General features: G+C 51.8%; 1 protein-coding gene across 1 annotated transcript in view; it reads right to left on the bottom strand.

The window, feature by feature from the left end:
* PTPN23 (protein tyrosine phosphatase non-receptor type 23) overlaps positions 1 to 18222 on the bottom strand; it is a 29053-nt gene extending 10831 nt beyond the window's left edge. Inside the window, exons 1-18 of the mRNA XM_083186577.1 lie at positions 18015 to 18222; positions 16188 to 16262; positions 15957 to 16084; positions 12266 to 12342; positions 12092 to 12141; positions 11465 to 11596; positions 11002 to 11082; positions 10187 to 10318; positions 9981 to 10028; positions 9826 to 9882; positions 9035 to 9093; positions 8726 to 8805; positions 8529 to 8643; positions 8279 to 8344; positions 6947 to 7092; positions 6438 to 6749; positions 832 to 986; positions 603 to 754 (exon numbers count right to left, since the gene is read on the bottom strand). Coding sequence (XP_083042703.1) covers positions 603 to 754; positions 832 to 986; positions 6438 to 6749; positions 6947 to 7092; positions 8279 to 8344; positions 8529 to 8643; positions 8726 to 8805; positions 9035 to 9093; positions 9826 to 9882; positions 9981 to 10028; positions 10187 to 10318; positions 11002 to 11082; positions 11465 to 11596; positions 12092 to 12141; positions 12266 to 12342; positions 15957 to 16084; positions 16188 to 16262; positions 18015 to 18098 — 1949 coding nt within the window. The 5' untranslated portion in view covers positions 18099 to 18222. The remainder of the gene's footprint in view (positions 1 to 602; positions 755 to 831; positions 987 to 6437; positions 6750 to 6946; positions 7093 to 8278; positions 8345 to 8528; positions 8644 to 8725; positions 8806 to 9034; positions 9094 to 9825; positions 9883 to 9980; positions 10029 to 10186; positions 10319 to 11001; positions 11083 to 11464; positions 11597 to 12091; positions 12142 to 12265; positions 12343 to 15956; positions 16085 to 16187; positions 16263 to 18014) is intronic.
* Positions 18223 to 18930: the final 708 nt, after the last annotated feature.

Here is an 18930-nt window from a genome sequence, read left to right as displayed (position 1 = left end):
GACAGGTGGATATCAGACATTACCCGACCAGTAGCGAGGGTGGACCTCATACCATGTGACCCTCACACGCACCTCCCGGGACAGGTGGATATCAGACATTACCCGACCAGTAGCGAGAGTGGACCTCATACCATGTGACCCTCACACGCACCTCCCGGGACAGGTGGATATCAGACATTACCTGACCAGTAGCGAGGGTGGACCTCATACCATGTGACCCTCACACGCACCTCCCAGGACAGGTGAACATCAGACATTACCCGACCAGTAGCGAGAGTGGACCTCATACCATGTGACCCTCACACGCACCTCCCGGGACAGGTGGAAATCAGACATCAACCGACCAGTAGCGAGAGTGGACCTCATACCATGTGACCCTCACACGCACCTCCCAGGACAGGTGAACATCAGACATTACCCGACCAGTAGCGAGAGTGGACCTCATACCATGTGACCCTCACACACACCTCCCGGGACAGGTGGATATCAGACATTACCTGACCAGTAGCGAGAGTGGACCTCATACCATGTGACCCTCACACGCACCTCCCGGGACAGGTGGATATCAGACATTACCCGACCAGTAACTAGATAGGACTTACTTCTGTTCAGACTCTGTGAGGATTTTCCGTATTGGAGCATATTTGACATTGGCTTCTGTCAGAGCTTTTAGAATGTTCTCTTGAGCCGAAAGGTTTTGGTCAATGTAAACCTTCAGCTGCTCGTACTTCTTCAGCTGTTCCGCAAAAAGTTTCTGAGAGACCAGGAAGAGTCAGTCAGACTAGGATGCAATAAGGAATATGAGCCAATCCCCAGGTCAGGCAGCCTCACCTTCATCTCTGAGCGGTCGGTGGTGACCAGAGAGGTGGTGATGTCATCCTTCTGTATGGTGTCCCGCAGCTGCTGTTCCAGGGACAGTCGCTGCTCTCTCATCTCCTGCACCTTGCTCAGGATCCTCTTCAGGTTCTGCAGCACCGATTTGTCATCTGCAAGGACACAAGATGCCATCACTTAGCCGAGTGCTTTGTGCCACCCTAGCAGAGTGCTCCGTTCACATAGCTGCCGCCTAGCCAAGTGCTCCGCTCACATGGCCGCCACGCCGAGTGCTCCGCTCACATAGCCACTGCCTAGCCGAGTGCTCCGCACACAAAGCCGCCGCCACGCCGAGTGCTCCGCACACAAAGCCGCAGCCTAGCCGAGTGCTCCGCACACAAAGCCGCAGCCTAGCCGAGTGCTCCGCACACAAAGCCGCAGCCTAGCCGAGTGCTCCGCACACAAAGCCGCAGCCTAGCCGAGTGCTCCATTTACATAAAGGTAGAGCGCGCAGCACAAACCACCCAGTATAAGGTAGAGCGCAGCACAAACCACCCACAAACCACTCCGCTCACATAGCTGCCACCTAACCGAGTGCTCCGATCACATAGCTGCCACCTAGTAGTAGTAGTAGTAGTACGTTTATTTATAAGGCGCCGCAAAGTGTCCGCAGCGCCGTACATAGCAAAAAAAAAAAAAAAAACAAATTACAAGGTAACGTACAGGGTGTGTTGAAAGATACAGTATAAATAGGGGTATAGCTGGTAGAACTAAAATCAGCATCAGTTCAGAAGTAGGTGTCAAAATTGTCAAGGAGACTGAAGATGAAGTAGAGGAAGGGAAGAACAGGACAGGAGCACAGGTGAGGTAATGAGGTAGGGTGAGTACGTGAGGAAGGAGGGCCCTGCTCATAAGAGTTAACATACTAAAAATAGGTGGGTGGACGAACGCAATACAATAGGATAAGTAGGAACGGAGGGGAACGGAGGCAGGATAGGAGGATCAAAAGAGGTTAGGAGGAGGGATAGGCTAGTCGAAAAAAGTGGGTTTTGAGGGAGCGCTTGAAGGAGGTAAGGGAATCAGAAAGCCTGATGGGTGGCGGGAGGTTGTTCCAGTGGAGGGGGGCAGCGCGAGAGAAGTCTTGGACACGGGAGTGGGAGGAGGTGATTAGGTGAGAGGTCAGTCGGCAGTCAGCGATGGAGCGAAGAGGACGGGAGGGAGTGTGGATAGAGATCAGTGAAGAGAGGTAGGGAGCTGTGGAGGAGGAGAGAGCCTTGTAGGTGGTGGTGAGGAGTTTAAAGAGAACTCGGAAAGGAATGGGGAGCCAGTGAAGAGATAAACAGAGGGGGGAGGCGGAGGTAGAGCGGCGGGAGAGGAAGATGAGCCTAGCAGCAGCGTTAAGAATGGATTGGAGAGGTGCGAGGCGGGTGAGAGGTAGCCCAGAGAGAAGGATGTTGCAGTAGTCAAGGCGGGAGATGACAAGAGAGTGAATGAGAATTTTGGTCGCGTCAGTGGAGAGGAATGGTCTGATGCGTGAGATGTTGCGTAGGTGAAAGCGGCAAGACTGTGAGAGAGCACGAATGTGGGGGGTGAAAGAGAGGGAGGAGTCAATGATGACACCGAGGCAGCGCGTTTGGTCGGTGGACGTGATCTCGGTTTCACCAATGCTGATGGAGATAGTGGGAGAAGAGGGGATGTTCGGGGGATGGAAGATTAGAAGTTCAGTTTTAGCCATGTTTAGTTTCAGGAAGCGTTGGGTCATCCAGGCTGAGATGGCCGTGAGGCATTCGGAGACCTTGGACAGAAGTGATGGGGATAAGTCGGGGGAGGAGAGATAGATTAGGGTATCATCAGCATAAAGGTGGTAATGAAAACCATAGGAGCTGATGAGGGTGCCCAGAGAGGTGGTGTAGAGGGAGAAGAGGAGAGGGCCAAGGACTGACCCTTGGGGAACACCGACTGGCTGGGGGGTAGTAGGAGAGGAGGAGCTCGGAGTGGAGACGGAGAAGGAGCGATCGGAGAGGTATGAGGTGAACCAGGAGAAGACCGTGCCAGTGATGCCAAAGGAGCGGAGGGTGTTGAGCAGGAGAGGGTGGTCAACAGTGTCAAAGGCAGCAGACAGATCAAGCTGGATGAGGATAGAGAAGAGGCCTTTGGATTTAGCCGATAGTAGATCGTTAGTGACTTTGGTCAGGGCAGTTTCAGTGGAATGTAAAGGGCGGAACCCGGATTGGAGGGGGTCTAGAATGGAGTTAGCAGTAAGGTGGCTTAGGAGACGATTATAGGTCAGACGTTCTAGGAGTTTGGAGGCAAAAGGGAGGAGGGAGATGGGCCTGTAGTTGGATGGAGAGTTGGGGTCCAGATTTGTTTTTTTGAGAATTGGGGAGACAAGAGCGTGTTTGAAGGAGGAAGGGAAGATCCCAGAGGATAGGGAAAGATTAAAGAGGTGAGCCAGGTGAGAGCAGACTGATGGACTGAGACGACGGATAATATTGGAGGGGATAGGATCAAGCGGGCAGGTGGAGGGAGAAGCGGATTGAAGGATAGAGTGGACTTCAGCAGCAGTGGTGGGGTAAAATGAGGACAGGGGTTGGAATGAGGGGAGTGGAGATGTAGGAGGGGAGGAGGGAGAGGGTGAGTTCATGGCAGCAGTGATGGCAGTCCTGAGAGAGGAGATTTTGGTTGAAAAGTAGGTAGCAAAATCAGCGGCTACGATGGAGGACGGAAGAGCTGGAGGAGGGGGGGAGAGCAAGGAGTTGAAGGTGGCGAAGAGCCTGCGGGGATTGGATGATTGGGAAAGGATGAGGGACTTAAAGTAGGATTCCTTGGCCAGAGCAAGGGCAGAGCTGAAGGAGGAAAGAATGAATTTGAAATGGAGATAATCTGCAAGGGAGCGTGATTTCTTCCAGAAGCGCTCAGCAGTGCGAGAGCACTTTTTAAGGAATCGGGTGATAGGCGAGTGCCACGGTTGGGGGTTGGAGCATCGAAGGGGGATAGAGGAGGGAGGGCAGGCAGAGTCCAATGCCGAAGATAGGGTGTCATTATAGAGGGAGGCAGCGAGGTTCGGGCAGGACATGAGGGCGATTGGGGCGAGAAGAGGACACAGCGTGTTTGAGAAGGCAGCAAGATCAAGTGTGTTGACGTTATGCCGTGAGACAATGCGCTTGGGAGGGGGGGTGGGAGAGGGGGAAGCAGTGAGGGAGAAGGAGATGAGGTGATGGTCAGAAAGAGGAAAAGCTGAGATAGTGTAGTCAGTAAGGGAACAAGAGCGAGAGAAGACGAGATCGAGGGAGTGTCCTTGGATGTGGGTGGGAGAGGTAGTCCACTGAGATAGGCCAAGAGAGGAGCAGAGAGAGAGGAGTTTGGAGGTGCCAGGATCAGCGGGGTTATCCAAGGGGATGTTAAAGTCACCAAGAATGACAGATGGCAGGTCAGAGGAGAGGAAGTGTGGAAGCCAGGCGGCGAAGTTGTCAAGAAATTGGGAGATAGGGCCAGGGGGGCGATAGATTGCAGCGACACGGAGGTGGTAGGGGTAGTATAGACGGATAGAGTGAGACTCAAAGGAGGAGAAAAGGAGAGAGGGTTCAGGGTGAATGACACTGTGGGTGCATGAGGCTGAGAGGAGAAAACCCACACCGCCACCTTGGCGACCGTCAGGCCTGGGAGTGTGAGAGAAAGAGAGGCCACCGTGGGAGAGAGCAGCTGGAGAGACAGAATCGGAGGTCTCAGTGATAGCAAGGAGGTGGAATGCTCTAGAGATGAATAGGTCATGGATGGCAGGGAGTTTGTTGCAGATGGATCTGGCGTTCCATAGTGCACAGGAAAGAGGGGGGGTGGGTTGTGTATTTATGTGGATAAGGTTTTTGGGATTGCAGAAGCGAGGGGGGGTCATTGGGAGGGTGGGGGTGCGGGGGCGAGTGGTCAGGATAGGTATGGGATGGGAGGGGGGAGGAGCAGTTGGAGAAAGTGAAGTTGAGAGATTAACAGCCATGAGGAACCGAAGGTGAGAGGGTAGGTTAGTGAAAGCAGACAGAGGGATTTGGGAGGACAGACAGCGTCTGTAGTAGATTGGTAGAAAACAGAGTGAGAGAGAAGGTAACAGGCAAGGAACTACTGTCAGAGAGGAGACCAGTGGGTAAAATCAGGTTGATTGAGTAATCCAATTAAGTATGAAACAACAACAAGTGAGAGGATGAAGGGAACAGAGAAGGTCAGAAGTGAGGCAAATGTGAGCAGGCGTGAAGAGGGAAACAGTGTGCAATAAATGTGTGGCAAAGATAAGAGAAAATAATAGTGAATGAGTAAAAATGACATACAATGTTGGAAAAATATAGATACAATTAATTTAAATGTCAAAATTGAGCAACAGGTTACAATAGGATAGAAAGAAGATGAATCTATTACAATAAAACAGAATATGAAAATTTAGACTGTGTTCAAACTCACCTGCTTCAGTTTCCAACTCACTTAAGTAATCAAGCTCCGCTCACATAGCTGCCACCTAACCGAGTGCTCCGATCACATAGCTGCCACCTAACCGAGTGCTCCGATCACATAGCTGCCACCTAACCGAGTGCTCCGATCACATAGCTGCCACCTAGCCAAGTGCTCCGCTCACATAGCTGCCACCTAACCGAGTGCTCCGATCACATAGCTGCCACCTAACCGAGTGCTCCGATCACATAGCTGCCACCTAGCCAAGTGCTCCGCTCACATAGCTGCCACCTAACCGAGTGCTCCGATCACATAGCTGCCACCTAACCGAGTGCTCCGATCACATAGCTGCCACCTAGCCAAGTGCTCCGATCACATAGCTGCAGCCTAGCCGAGTGCTCCGATCACATAGCTGCCGCCTAGCCGAGTGCTCCGCTCACATAGCTGCAGCCAAGCCGAGTGCTCCGATCACATAGCCGCAGCCTAGCAGAGTGCTCCGATCACATAGCTGCAGCCAAGCCGAGTGCTCCGATCACATAGCCGCAGCCTAGCCGAGTGCTCCGATCACATAGCTGCAGCCTAGCCGAGTGCTCCGCTCAAATAGCTGCCACCTAACCGAGTGCTCCGATCACATAGCTGCCGCCTAGCTGAGTGCTCCAATCACATAGCTGCCTGCCACCTAACCAAGTGCTTCGATCACATAGCTGCCACCTAGCCAAGTGCTCCGATCACATAGCTGCCACCTAACCGAGTGCTCCGATCACATAGCCGCAGCCTAGCCGAGTGCTCCGATCACATAGCTGCCGCCTAGCCGAGTGCTCCGATCACATAGCTGCCACCTAGCCAAGTGCTCCGATCACATAGCTGCCGCCTAGCCAAGTGCTCCGATCACAGAGCCGCAGCCTAGCCGAGTGCTCCAATCACATAGCTGCCGCCTAGCCGAGTGCTCCAATCACAGAGCCGCAGCCTAGCTGAGTGCTCCAATCACATAGCTGCCTGCCACCTAACCGAGTGCTCCGATCACATAGCTGCCACCTAGCCAAGTGCTCCGATCACATAGCTGCAGCCTAGCCAAGTGCTCCGATCACATAGCTGCAGCCTACCCTAGCGCTCCGCTCACACTGCTGTCACCTAGATGAGTGCTTCGCGCCAGCAGCACATGTTCTGGAACAGATGGCGGGCGTACTTACCCTCAGTCAGGTTGGGGGTGGGAAGAGCCTGCTGGAGTTGGTCCAGGGGCCCGGTAAGAAGCCTCAGGTTGCCGATGTGCAGATTCATGGCTTTGTGCAGCTCGGTGTTGGTAAAGCTCGCCTTCTCGTGCACCTCCATGTATTTGGTCCATTCCTTGCTCACTTCTGCCATTGAAGGTGAGGGCGGAGTGGGTACATTCACCTGCTTCCCAACTTCTTCCTGCAGCTTCTCCTCCTGCTCCTCATCTTCATCCAGAAGGGACTTTATGTCCTTCAGCGATGCCTCCACATCAGTGTATACTCCAGACAGCACTAGAGGATGACCGCAGAGATGGGACACTCGATTAGAACAGGCTGGGATCACAATGTGGACAGGAGGGGGGCACAAGGAGCAGCTTATCGAACTTATCCTTAGGTTATGATTCCTATTCAACTGGTCATAAGGTTCCAACTGACACCACGTGTAAGGCTGGTGATCCAGTTATCCCTGACGCTGAGCAGGCACTCACCCTGCATAGACTGTACTAGACTCTTCACAGTGTCTGGCCGTACGCTCAGTGCTGCGCACTTCTCCATCAGGGCAGGCGGGATGTGGGTGTAAGTGTCCAGATTATCCACTGTGTCTGGTTCCAGCTGCAGGGAATCTGTGAACTGACTGCAAACAAAGATAAAGGGAAGATGATTGCATGTGATATATATCAGCTATTCCATAGGTGGCTTATATGGAGAACAGCTCATTCTGTATCTACCACCATATCCTGGAAAACTAACAACATCCCATGGGTCAGGTACCACTGCAATGCTAGTGACACCCAGACTGGTCAATCCTCTGCAGAGGCTGCACCATAAGTTGTATTCATTCATTTGTACAACAGGATTTATAACGTAATGTGTTCCTGACCGCTAATGAGATCATTGTGTCAAATGCATGAAGTTCCCTATAACATTTAACCAGATCACCTGCTCAACACTGATCACACAAAACTTATATGTGTTCTCCTATAGCAGTGGTCCGGGAACTCTGTCCTCATTACACCACACAGTGCATGTTTTGCTGGTAACCTAGCAGGCGCACAGGTGTACTAATTACTCAGACATATTATAAGATCTGCAGGTGGAGTTAATTATTTCACTTGTGATTCTGTGAGGAGACCTGCACTGCGTGGGGTAATGAGGACCGAGTTCCCTGACCACTGTCCTATAGTCAAACAACTCTGCCCTGGAGCGGCATTGCTGCGTGACTGGGTCATATCGCCCACTAAGCACTTATTCCCAGTACCAGGCCAACACGAGCCTCACAAGACTTATATTCCGCTATTATCCCGTACATTGTAAGCTTATGAGCACAGTGCCATAGGCGCAACTTCTGACTATTAATCTCAGGTTTTGTTTGATCACTGGGCTTGTTCCCAATTGTAAAGTGCTGTGATTCATCTTCTCTGCCTGGGGTGTCGCTCTCTGCTGTGGTGCTTGTAGCACAGGTCTGGTCTGCATATCAGTGCTGAAATACAGACCACACTGTGCTATCAACAGCAGAGAGCCACACCCCAGGCAGGGAAGAGCATGGGTTTTGAAAGATGCAGGGTGCCAGAATGATCTCTAATTATCTCATAGAGCCGGCATAGTCCGCTGTGCTTTACAATTGGGATGGAATCAGTGCTAATAATATAAGCCAGGAAACAGAACTGCAATGGGATGCGCCAGCGTGCTCCGCCTGTGCAATCGGAATCACCGACGTTGGCAGGAGCATTGGCGGCCTAGTGTATGATCTCCTGGTCCCTGGTGTATGACCCTGTATGCGGGTGACCACTGCAGCGAATGGGACCATAAAAAGAACCTACTCGAGGACTTCATTCTTGGCTTCTATCTTGGACATGACCTCTCGCAGGAGTTTGGCCTTCTCCTCACTGGAAAAGACGGGGAGACAGAAAAGCATGATACCACAAACCTCCATCAGTAACGCAACATGAACAGCACAGGTGCATTAATAAGGTCACAGCAGCCAGGCCTTAGCTTTCATTGGTTACAGAATGACAATGATCTGATTGGCGACAGGGAACCCAGTCTCCAAGATCCTTGTTGTGACGTTACCTGTACAGCGATGATGCCTCATGCGCCGCCATCGGTACTAGTTTAGAGAAAATGTCGGGCCCAGTCACAGCCGGATCCGTGGGGTTCACGGGAAGAGCTTTAACCAGAGGGGCACCTGGGAAGCAGAAGAGGAGAGGTCAGAATGGAGGGCGCTGGTCCTGTCACCGTATAACATTACGCTGCCCCACCGACCTCACCTTTCACAGCTTGCAGCGTGTCCAGCGCAGGCACAGACTCATGGTAGATGAAATCATTGTCTTTCTTGGAAGAATTGAACCTGTCACGAGAAAGACCACAGGGGTGTCTGGGTATGACTGAGCCATGTAGAGAGATTGTTCAGAGATGAACAAAAGGCAAAACAAAGTGGGTTTTTGGGGCACAAAACTATGACTGAGCCATACAAGGTTTCACTGCAGAACAGACTCTTTAAACATGCAGTGTCATTTATTACAGAGAACGACGCAGAACGATGTCTGGGGCGCACAATTAGGGGAGACAGAACTTACTTCCCACCGATCACATCCATGGTGAAGCGCAGAGCGTCCTGTACCGTGGTGGGCTGGCCCTGAGATGGGAAGAGGTCAGACTGTGGTTACTAGAAGCTGCAGGCACAGAGATAACGGCCGGCGAGTGCAAGACTCATAAGGGGTGTACACATGGAGCGATTTTCACTAAGCAATTCGACTAAAGGTGTCCATAAACATTTCGATTTTAACGTGCTGTGCGTTTTGAACTTCAAGGTTCCGTACAATTTTGGCACTTGTAGGGGATGTGATGTACAGTACTGTAGCAATTTTTGCCATTTTTTAAATTTTTTTATAGTTACCTAATGTACATCGCATCGCATGTACTACAAAAGTGATGCGTGCACAAAAAGCACAATATTGTACCCGCATCCCATCCCCGCAGGTACACTGTGCGGTTCTAACCAATGCGATGCATTTTGAACGCATGTTAGAATCGCAATGTGTATGAGCACCTTAAGCGATATGACTAGATACAACAGCGATTTTGTCTATAGGCGATTTTTACTATACTAGAATTAACATAATTGGTTGGTATTGGCAGATGGCCTGGTGATTATCTCCCTCCGGAGTGAATACCAGACAGCCGGCGATCCAAATATTCCTGCCTGGCAACTCTTTATTACTAAGCGATATTATAGGGAGATTTGTGTTACCGTGACAGCGATCTTTACTATGTAGTCAAAATCGCTTAGAAGCATCGCTCTGTGTGTACACCCCTATACACCAGGGTGATGATGTGTGTAACCTCTATGGCGAGGAACATTTCTTACCTTGGACTGTTTGATGGCTTCATTCAGCTTGTCCAAAGCACTCTGCAAATAGGCAACCTGCAAAGGTGTAATCCAGAATCATCAGTCAGACACAGACACCGCCCCAGCCAGCAATGACTGCGCGGGAACTAATGGTGAGCGCCATGCGCACTTACCTGCTCTCCGTACTTCTGCTGCTCCTCTGCCTGCTTCCCCATGTGCAGCTATGGAGACAAGAGGTAGGTACACAATGTTATTACACCAATTCCTGCAGGGACATCTCCTGATCTAACCGGGTCCCGCAACAGACTTTTCTGAACCACACAGGACAATCGCGTTCTGCGCACTGGAAGCAGGGCGCGGTGTCGCAGGTCCAACTTACGTGAGCAATGGCTGCGAAGTAGTAAATCTTCATCTGCACCAGCTTCTTCCAGTCCTTCTGGATCTTCCCCAGCAGAGAAGCAGTCTCGGAGTTCTCCAGGGCCCGGCAGGCTTCCTTGTAATAATCTACCACCTGGGTGGGAGGTAAACATTAGGAAGGGGGGGAGCTGTCATGAGACCAAACCCGGGATCGTGAGCAGGTGCAATAATATAATGAATCCCGGGGAGCGCCAGCAGACAGAATATTAAGCGCCCGGGACGAGAGCAGAATTAGGGGCTCATTTACCATTTGCCCAAAGACACCTGTTTTCGGGGGTTAGCCACAAATATAAAAGTTTCCTCCAAATGTATCAGAAGGGGCCGACGCAAGGACTCTCCAATCACTGCTGCGCTCCCTCCTGTCCCACCGCATCCCCCATAGGAATGACATGCACGATGCCGTAGTGATAAAACTGCGATGGATGCGAGAAGACCGAATGATAAACGCTGGGGATGCGAGAATAACGCAAGCTGGGAATATGAGCAGTCCCAACCGCAGCAGCTGGGGGTCATAGAATGACCACTAGGCCCATCTGTCTGCCCATGTACACTGTAGAGTTACTTATTTCTCTGGGAGCCAATTAGCCTACCAGTATATTTTTGGATTGTGGGAGGAAACCGGAGTACCCGGAGGAAACCTTCGCAAGCACGGGGAGAATATACAAACTCCACACAGTTAGGGCCATAATGGGAATAGAACCCGTGTCTCAGTGCTGGCAGCAATCGAACCACTACACCATCCGTACTGCCACCAGTAAATCGTCCCAGCGGCCTCACCTGAGCGCTGATCCTGGCCACTAGGAAACTCTTCCTGTTGTCCAGCATAGATTTCTCCAGCAGACACTCCTGGGCCTGGCCCTAAGGGATGGAGGAGTTAGTAAATACTCACAGATGTCTTATTACAGGATGTGGCTTTGAGAACCAGTAAGCTGTAACAATGCCTGTTGGCGCACACACACACACACACACACACACACACACACACACCGTACAGAAGTTATTGCTCTGTATATCAGCCTCTCCAGGGAGGAAGTCATATACTCAACAGGGATGATAACAAAAAAAGTTTATGGTAGAGACGGGGATAAACCTCCACCTGGCCTGCACACAGGTGCGTCCCTGCGGTGTGACTTAGTAGTCCCTCTCTCAGCCACAGCTTGCTTAAATGACTGAATACACTTGAGTTTTTATCCAGAACACATTCAGAAGGAAAACAAAACCCCATTGGGTCCTCACTCACCAGCATCAGGTTTATGTTCAGGTTGAGGATCTGGTGACTCATGTCCACGCTGTAGGAATGAGCGAAATGCTCTCGCAGATAGGAGAAGGCTCCGGCCGCACACTGGAAGTGAGTGCAGGAAATCTTCATCCCCTGCAACAGAAAACCACATTTACCAGGAACACTGACTGACCTAGCAATGCCCGGGTTCCGGATGACTCGCCGGCGGTCGTTTCTCCAACATCCGGAGCCCGACAGTCGGAATCCCTACGGTCTATTTTCCCTTGTAGGGGTCCACAACACCCCCATCGCGAGCCACTGATCCTGCTTGAATGCGCTCTCCCTATCAGGCTTCTGACAGCTGGGATTCTGATGTCAGAGAAATGACCAATCGGAATCCTGTCAGAGGGTTATACCACACCCACAACGCCCCGTTACAGCTGCGGAGAGGGCTGCTCCTCTGAGCACTAGTAGACATACCATGGGGATAGTAAGGAGGCCTGCAGTACTGTAGCTAGGCCCAGCTCTTACTTGTACCCCGTAACCATCACATACAGAGTCAGGACGTACGGTCTGTGCCCCCCGTTACTCTGTATCTTATCCCAATGCAAAGTCATTGTATTAGCAGTGAGAAGACGCAATAATTACCTCCTCCGAGACTCTCTTGTCCATAGCGCCCAGCATGGAGTGTAAAGCACCTATAGGAGACAGGACATTGTTATGTACAACTACACGTGTGAGTGACACTGTGTGCTATAACGACAGCATCATACACGGTGGTCACATATGAAGGAGGGGCTGGCAGCGAGCGGTGCCCCTTACCCAGATTGTACAGGACGCAGGCCTGCTCATACTTGATGTCAGCGTGAGTCACAGATTTCCCAGAGAAGATTTCAGTCCTGGGGAGAGAAACGGAGAGCTGATCATACATTATGTTTGTGTGGCAATCTAGAAAATAGCCATAAGAGGGCACTGTTACCAGCTTTCAGCCCATGGCCACTGACCTAAACAGGCGATACTATGAGCAGCATTCACAGACACTGAACTAAGGGGTCATTCAAGGATCTCAAAAGCAAAACTGCCAGCGCCCCCTCGGGTAGTGTTACCTATCCAGGCTGCCGGCGCCCCCTCGGGTAGTGTTACCTATCCAGGCTGCCGGCGCCCCCTCGGGTAGTGTTACCTATCCAGGCTGCCGGCGCCCCCTCGGGTAGTGTTACCTATACAGGAGATGCCAGTGTTCCCTACGGTAGTGTCACCTATACAGGATGCCAGTGTCCCCTAGGGTAGCGTTACCTAAACAGGACTTATGGATGTGGGTATAATTGCTGCCCAAGGCTCGTGCAACTTCTCTGGATATCACCCCCAGCATATAGCGCCCACAGTGTATATGACTAACGTGGCACAGAGCATGGTGGGCGTCCGAGCAGCTCATATGAGAGCTATCGCTGTGATATGATGTAAGCCTATCGCGTTATTATAAAGGGTACATGAGGAGCCTGAGTAACATGTAATGCGGTCACAGCTCTGCCGCTTCCTGCATCCATGTGAGCCAATTAGAAACATCGAATGTGACGGCAGATCAGAACCACTTGGCCCATCTAGACTGACCCTTTTTCTCTGAATCCATCCTGGTGACACAGCTCCACCTTGGGTGGAGGGTCCGCAGGAGCTAGGCACCTATGCTAAGTCTTTGAGAGGCAGGCTCCTCCCTTCTGCATCCCAGCATTCCTCAGTTCGTTTTAGGTGCCCACTGGAGTGGATTTTTGAGACCCAAGTGCATGGTTTTTTGGCATTAAACTTTAGTTGCCATGCTCTTGACCATTCCTCTAATCTACCTAGATCATCAATCACTTGTTTTACCACTCTCGGTGTGTCTACCCTGTTGCATACCTTTGTGTCATCTGCAAAAAGGCACATTTTACCCTCAATTCCATTTGCAATATTACCAACAAAGATATTAAAAAAGCACCGATCCAAGTACAGATCCCTGGGGTACTCCACTTGTAACCTTTCCCTCCTTTGACTGTACTCCATTTACTACAACTCTCTGTTTTCTGTCCTGCAACTAAGATCGTATCCATTCAACTATCTTAGAATCCAATCCAAGCTTTCAAGTTTATTTAACAGTCTGCGATGTGGGACAGTGTCAAAAACCTTAGTAAAGTCTAGATAAGCTACATCTACAGCCCCAACTTGATCTATTACTTTAGACACCCAGTCAAAAAAGTCAATAAGATTTGTTTGACATGATCTTCCCCCAGTAAACCCATGCTGTTTCGGATCCTGTAAGTTGCTGGTTTTGAGATATTCTACAACTTTTTGTTTTAAGAGTGTTTCCATCAATTTCCCTACTACTGATGTAAGGCTCACTGGTCGATAGTTGCTTAACTCTTCCTTGCTTCCACTTTTGTGCAGTGGGACTACATTCACTATTTTCCAGTCCTCTGGAATTATTCCAGTAGCTAGTGACTGGCTGAATAATTCTGTTATTGGTTTTACCAGCTCCCCTTTAAGCTCTTAGTATCCTTGGATGTATCCCATCTGGCCCCATTGATTTCTCCCCTTTTAGTTTTGAGAGTTCTGTGTGGACTTTCTCCTCTGTAAACGTACTTGTCTCTCCCTCAGTTTTCTGACTGCACTCGCAACTTAACTGTGGCCCCTTCCCCTCTCTTTCAGCAGTGAATACTGAGCAGAAATAATTATTAATATGATCTGCTATTACATTGTCCCCCTCAAAGAATTGCACTCTCTGTCTTTAGTCTTATTACTCCACTTATTTATGTATAGTTTCTTATATAGCGCATACATTTTCCACAGCGCTTTACAGAGAATATGTAAAAAATCACATCAGTCCCTCCCAGTGGAGCTTACAATTTATATACCCTACCACAGGGCTCAACAAACCCCGGGCGCCAGGTCGCCACGGTGACCAGATTTTGCTGTCTGGCGACTAGATTCTGTGAGAGGTGTGGCCTGTCGTCTGCCCTTTGTTGAGGTAGGACGCAGTGGCAGTGCTCCTGCCTAAGCCACATAGCTGTGGATAGTAGTGTGCAGTGGCTGGCTATTTGAATCCCCCTCCCCTGCCCGCACAGCTGAGTGGAGTTCAGCTTCGCCCCCACTAGTGAGAAGCCGCGGGTGTCAGCATAGGAGCTGGTGAGGGCACAGGAGCTGGTGTCAGTAACCGTCACTGCTCCAGCGCCGTGCATAGCTGAGTGAAGTTCAGCTCCGTCCTCACTAGGTGTCAGCGCAGGAGCTGGTATAGTGACAATAGCTGCAGACCAGCCCCGATGTGCCAGGCAGGAGTTGTGTGTGAGTCAGAGCAGCAGATCTGTGTCAGGTCATGTGTTCCAGTCTGAGCAGTGGGAACGAAGCTATATAGGTTAATCAGTGATAGGCATTATTGTTATATGTATGTCCTGTTTCATACTGCGGTACTTTTTTCCTAGCAGGGTGCCCAGTTTTGTTACGGACGCTACCGTACCGAGATTTTTTAATGTAATTTCTTCACTGCTCTGTTGGCCCCAGGGGATCGCATTGCATCACACCTCCCGCAAAATCGCATGCGATCGTATGCGATTTTATAGGGTGCAATGCCATGGCATTAGCAATACACTTGTATGACATACAATGAGGTATTACTGACCCACCACTATCCACGCCCCCCCAAAGCGTGGCGAGCTGTGGCGGAACGCATCCTCCCGACCTTTCCATACCACCATTATCCACGTAGGTGTGGAGTTGATTTTATCTAGTGTGGCGAGCCACCGAGCCCGAAGTGTGGCGAGTCCCGCAAAGGGACGTGGATTACGTTACATATATTCCGTGTCCCCTCGCCACACTATATAAAATCAACTCCACGCCGACGTGGATAGTGGTGGTATGAAAAGTTCAGGAAGACGCGTTCCGCCTCCCCGCTAGGAAACACGTACCCATACTGCTTTAATTAATGTACACCTTGTACAAGTTTTCAGTCTTTTTATTTTTGGGGGCAATTTATTTTGTCTGGCTCCTACTCTTTTGTCCTGGATCCTAGAAAAAAATTGTCAAGCCCTGCCCCACCACATGTACACGCACACACAGACATTCTAGGGTTAATTTGTTGGGAGCCAATTAGCCTACCAGTATATTTTTGGATTGTGGGAGGAAACCCACACAAGTACGGCGAGAGTATACAAACTCCACACAGTTAGGGTCATGGTGGGAATGGAACCCATGACCTCAGCGCTGTGAGGCAGTAATGCTAACCCTTCCGTACTGCCCCTTCCTTACCAGCACTTACACCAGCCCTATCCTTAGTGCAGGAGATGCGTCCACTTCTGGCGGACCTCTGCATACGCTAATCTGAGAGCAGGGCCTCAGTCTCCAGTCCATACTCTGACTAGTCTCCATGTGTTTGCAGACAGTGACCAGTCCTGGGAGGAGGCTGAATTGCTCCCTCTGGAAGTACTATAACCCTCTGGTGTGATTATACAGCACAGAACAATGAGCTAAAAGGCTGGGCGCCATCTCTTACCAGGTGATGGGGACAGCCGCCTCCTGCTCAGACCCCATGGGGATGCGACTCTGCAGGTAATGAAGCTGGCCGAAGTACTTGCGTAGGACGCTGCATCCTTCGAAGTCCCTGGGCACATTGACCGCGCCCTGCAGGCAGAATACAGAGAGCGTTACACACAGCACAGCTGCGGGGAAACGCACAGCGCCTCCACCCGGCGTCACAAGGGAGGTCACTGTGTTATTCCAATACCTGTCTCAGCTGCTCCAGCTTCTTCAGCTCCTCTTTGTAATTGTCAGGATTCTCACCGTAATTCTTCAGTACAAACTGCAATAGGAGATGGGGAGAGAGACCGGTGAGATCCTATGACCCGAACCATGTCGACCTTTTGCATGTGTCTACCTGTCCATGTTGACAAATAGAGGCCGACCCTTGACTGCTGATCCAATACATATCGGCCCAAAGTCCAGATCCCATCTTATAGATCAGGGGTAGGGCAACGCGTGGCACTCCAGCTGGGGAATTATACATCCCAGCATGCCTTAATAAAATAACTGAGGTATTGAATGCTGGGATGTGTAGTTCCACTATTTTAGAACGTAAATTGATAAGAGCACAATTGGTGGGAGATTTAAATCCACTGATACATATATGAGTGACACATTACATTGTATCCCACCTGTAACAATCACAGCAGTATCGCCGGCCCTATAATCAGTACCGCCTCTGCCTGATGATAACACTGAGGAATGAACGTGTGGTGTAGCGCACGTTACAGCAATGTCACAGTAACCTGATCACCTGCGCACAGCTGTGGGCACTGAACTGGGGAAGGGGCATATACATGTACACTCCCAGTGTCTGCCATTCACCCCAAACACAGTCCAATGACACTGTAAGTCAAGTCCTTGCCCATCCCCAGCCTCCCACGCCATCTTCCCTTCATTAACCCCATCAGCTGCTCCCCATGACCACCCCTCACACTGTCAGCCCCGCCGATCACCAGCCCCCTGCATTGTCTGACTCTCCCCATCACCATCCCTCTGCGTTGTCCAACTCTCCCCATCACCAGCCCCCTGCATTGTCCAACTCTCCCCATCACCAGCCCCCTGCATTGTCTGACTCTCCCCATCACCAGCCCCCTGCGTTGTCCGACCCCTTCATTCACCATGCTCTCCAGTTGTCTGCCCTTCCCCGTCACCAGCCCTCTGACACTGTCATTATCTTATTTTTGTCCCTTTCCCCTATTCTCACTGTCCATCCCCCCACTCTTTTTACACTATAGAAGCCCCGTCAGACACAACCCCCCTCCTTAAGTCTATCCCCCTCAGACTCACACTCTGCCCCCCTTAGTCTCACCCTCCTCACACTCTGCCCCCTCAGTCTCACCCTCCTCACACTCTGCCCCCCTCCCCCGTCACCCTCCTCACTCTGCCCCACCCCCAGTCTCACCCTCCTCACTCTCTGCCCCCCCTGTAGTGTCACCCTCCTTACACTCTGCCCCCCCCCCCCCCCCAGTCTCACCCTCCTCACACTCTGCCCCCCCCTCAGTCTCACCCTCCTTACACTCTGCCCCCCCCCCCCATCACCCTCCTCACTCTGCCCCCCTCAGTCTCACCCTCCTCACACTCTGCCCCCCTGTCTCACTCTCTGCCCCCCCGTCACCCTCCTCACTCTGCCCCCCCCCTCAGTCTCACCCTCCTCACTCTCTGCCCCCCCCCCCGCAGTGTCACCATCCTCACACTCTGTCCCCCCCTCCCCAGAGCCATCCTCCTCACACTCTGCCCCCCCCCCCCCCCCTCAGTCTGACCCTCCTCACACTCTGTCCGCCCCCTCAGTTTCACCATCCTTACACTCTGCCCCCCCCCCCCTCAGTCTGACCCTCCTCACACTCTGTCCCCCCCCCCAGTCTCACCCTCCTCACACTGTCCCCCCCCCAGTCTCACCCTCCTCACACTCTGTCCACCCCCCAGTCTCACCATCCTTACACCCTCCTCACACTCTGCCCCCCCGCAGTGTCACCATCCTTACACTCACAATACCCCCCACCCATATCACAGCCCTTGCCCCCTCCCCCACCTGTTTGACAGCCTGGCTGAAGCCGAACTCCCCGGCCTCCTTAAGGTCCAGCCATATCATGGGCATACGGGGCACGGCCTCCATTCTGCGGCCTGTGCGGGGCCCGAGAGCTGCGTCACTGGCGGCACCGACACACACTCAGCCCGGAAGCAGCAGCACGGCCGCCGCGATCCCCTCCTCCCGTCACGGGACGCGCGGGGCACGCCGGGAAATGTAGTCCTCCTCCGCCCTACACTTCCCTCGGCATGCCGGGAAGTGTAGTCTACCTGGGCGAGGTGACGTCACCGGCGGGACTGCAAGTCCCAGGCTCCCGGTGAGGTTTGGCCACAGCACATCCTGTGTCCCACCCCCAGGGTGCAGAGGGAGAGAGGGGGCACCCAGCAGCCGGGTACCAGGGGTAAGAGCTGGGCTGTGAGGTGGTGTGCCCCATCCCATGGTGATGCCAGCTGTGCCCAGGGTACATGGCAGGAGTAATATGTCATCTTCATACTACAGAGGTTCCGCCAGATAATAATAGTGACAGCCGACATGTGCGTGTCGACCAATCACCTGACTGCGTATCTGAACGGGGGAACGCGGGGTCCTGGGGCCACAGGGGCCAACACATTGCTCTTATTTATTTATTTACAGTTTCTTATATATTTTCTTATGTGTTCGGTACTTACCTCTCCAGCGTGCCAGCGCAAGTCACACCAGCGTACCTGCCAGCATGCCCCTCTCCAGCGTGCCAGCGCAAACACACACCAGCGTACCTGCCAGCATGCCCCTCTCCAGCGTGCCAGCGCAAGTCACACCAGCGTACCTGCCAGCATGCCCCTCTCCAGGAGGACACAAATCTCTGCTCCTGCACTTCCCTCTTATTACTGTATGACTGCCTTCACCTGTACAGGATCTCAGCAGCAGTACACTAATATAT

Source organism: Crinia signifera, chromosome 5 (genome assembly GCF_055691185.1).
Source record: "Crinia signifera chromosome 5, ASM5569118v1, whole genome shotgun sequence".
NCBI lineage: Eukaryota > Metazoa > Chordata > Amphibia > Anura > Myobatrachidae > Crinia > Crinia signifera.
Note: the sequence above shows the minus strand (reverse complement) of the source record. Positions and strands in the feature narration are given on the sequence as shown.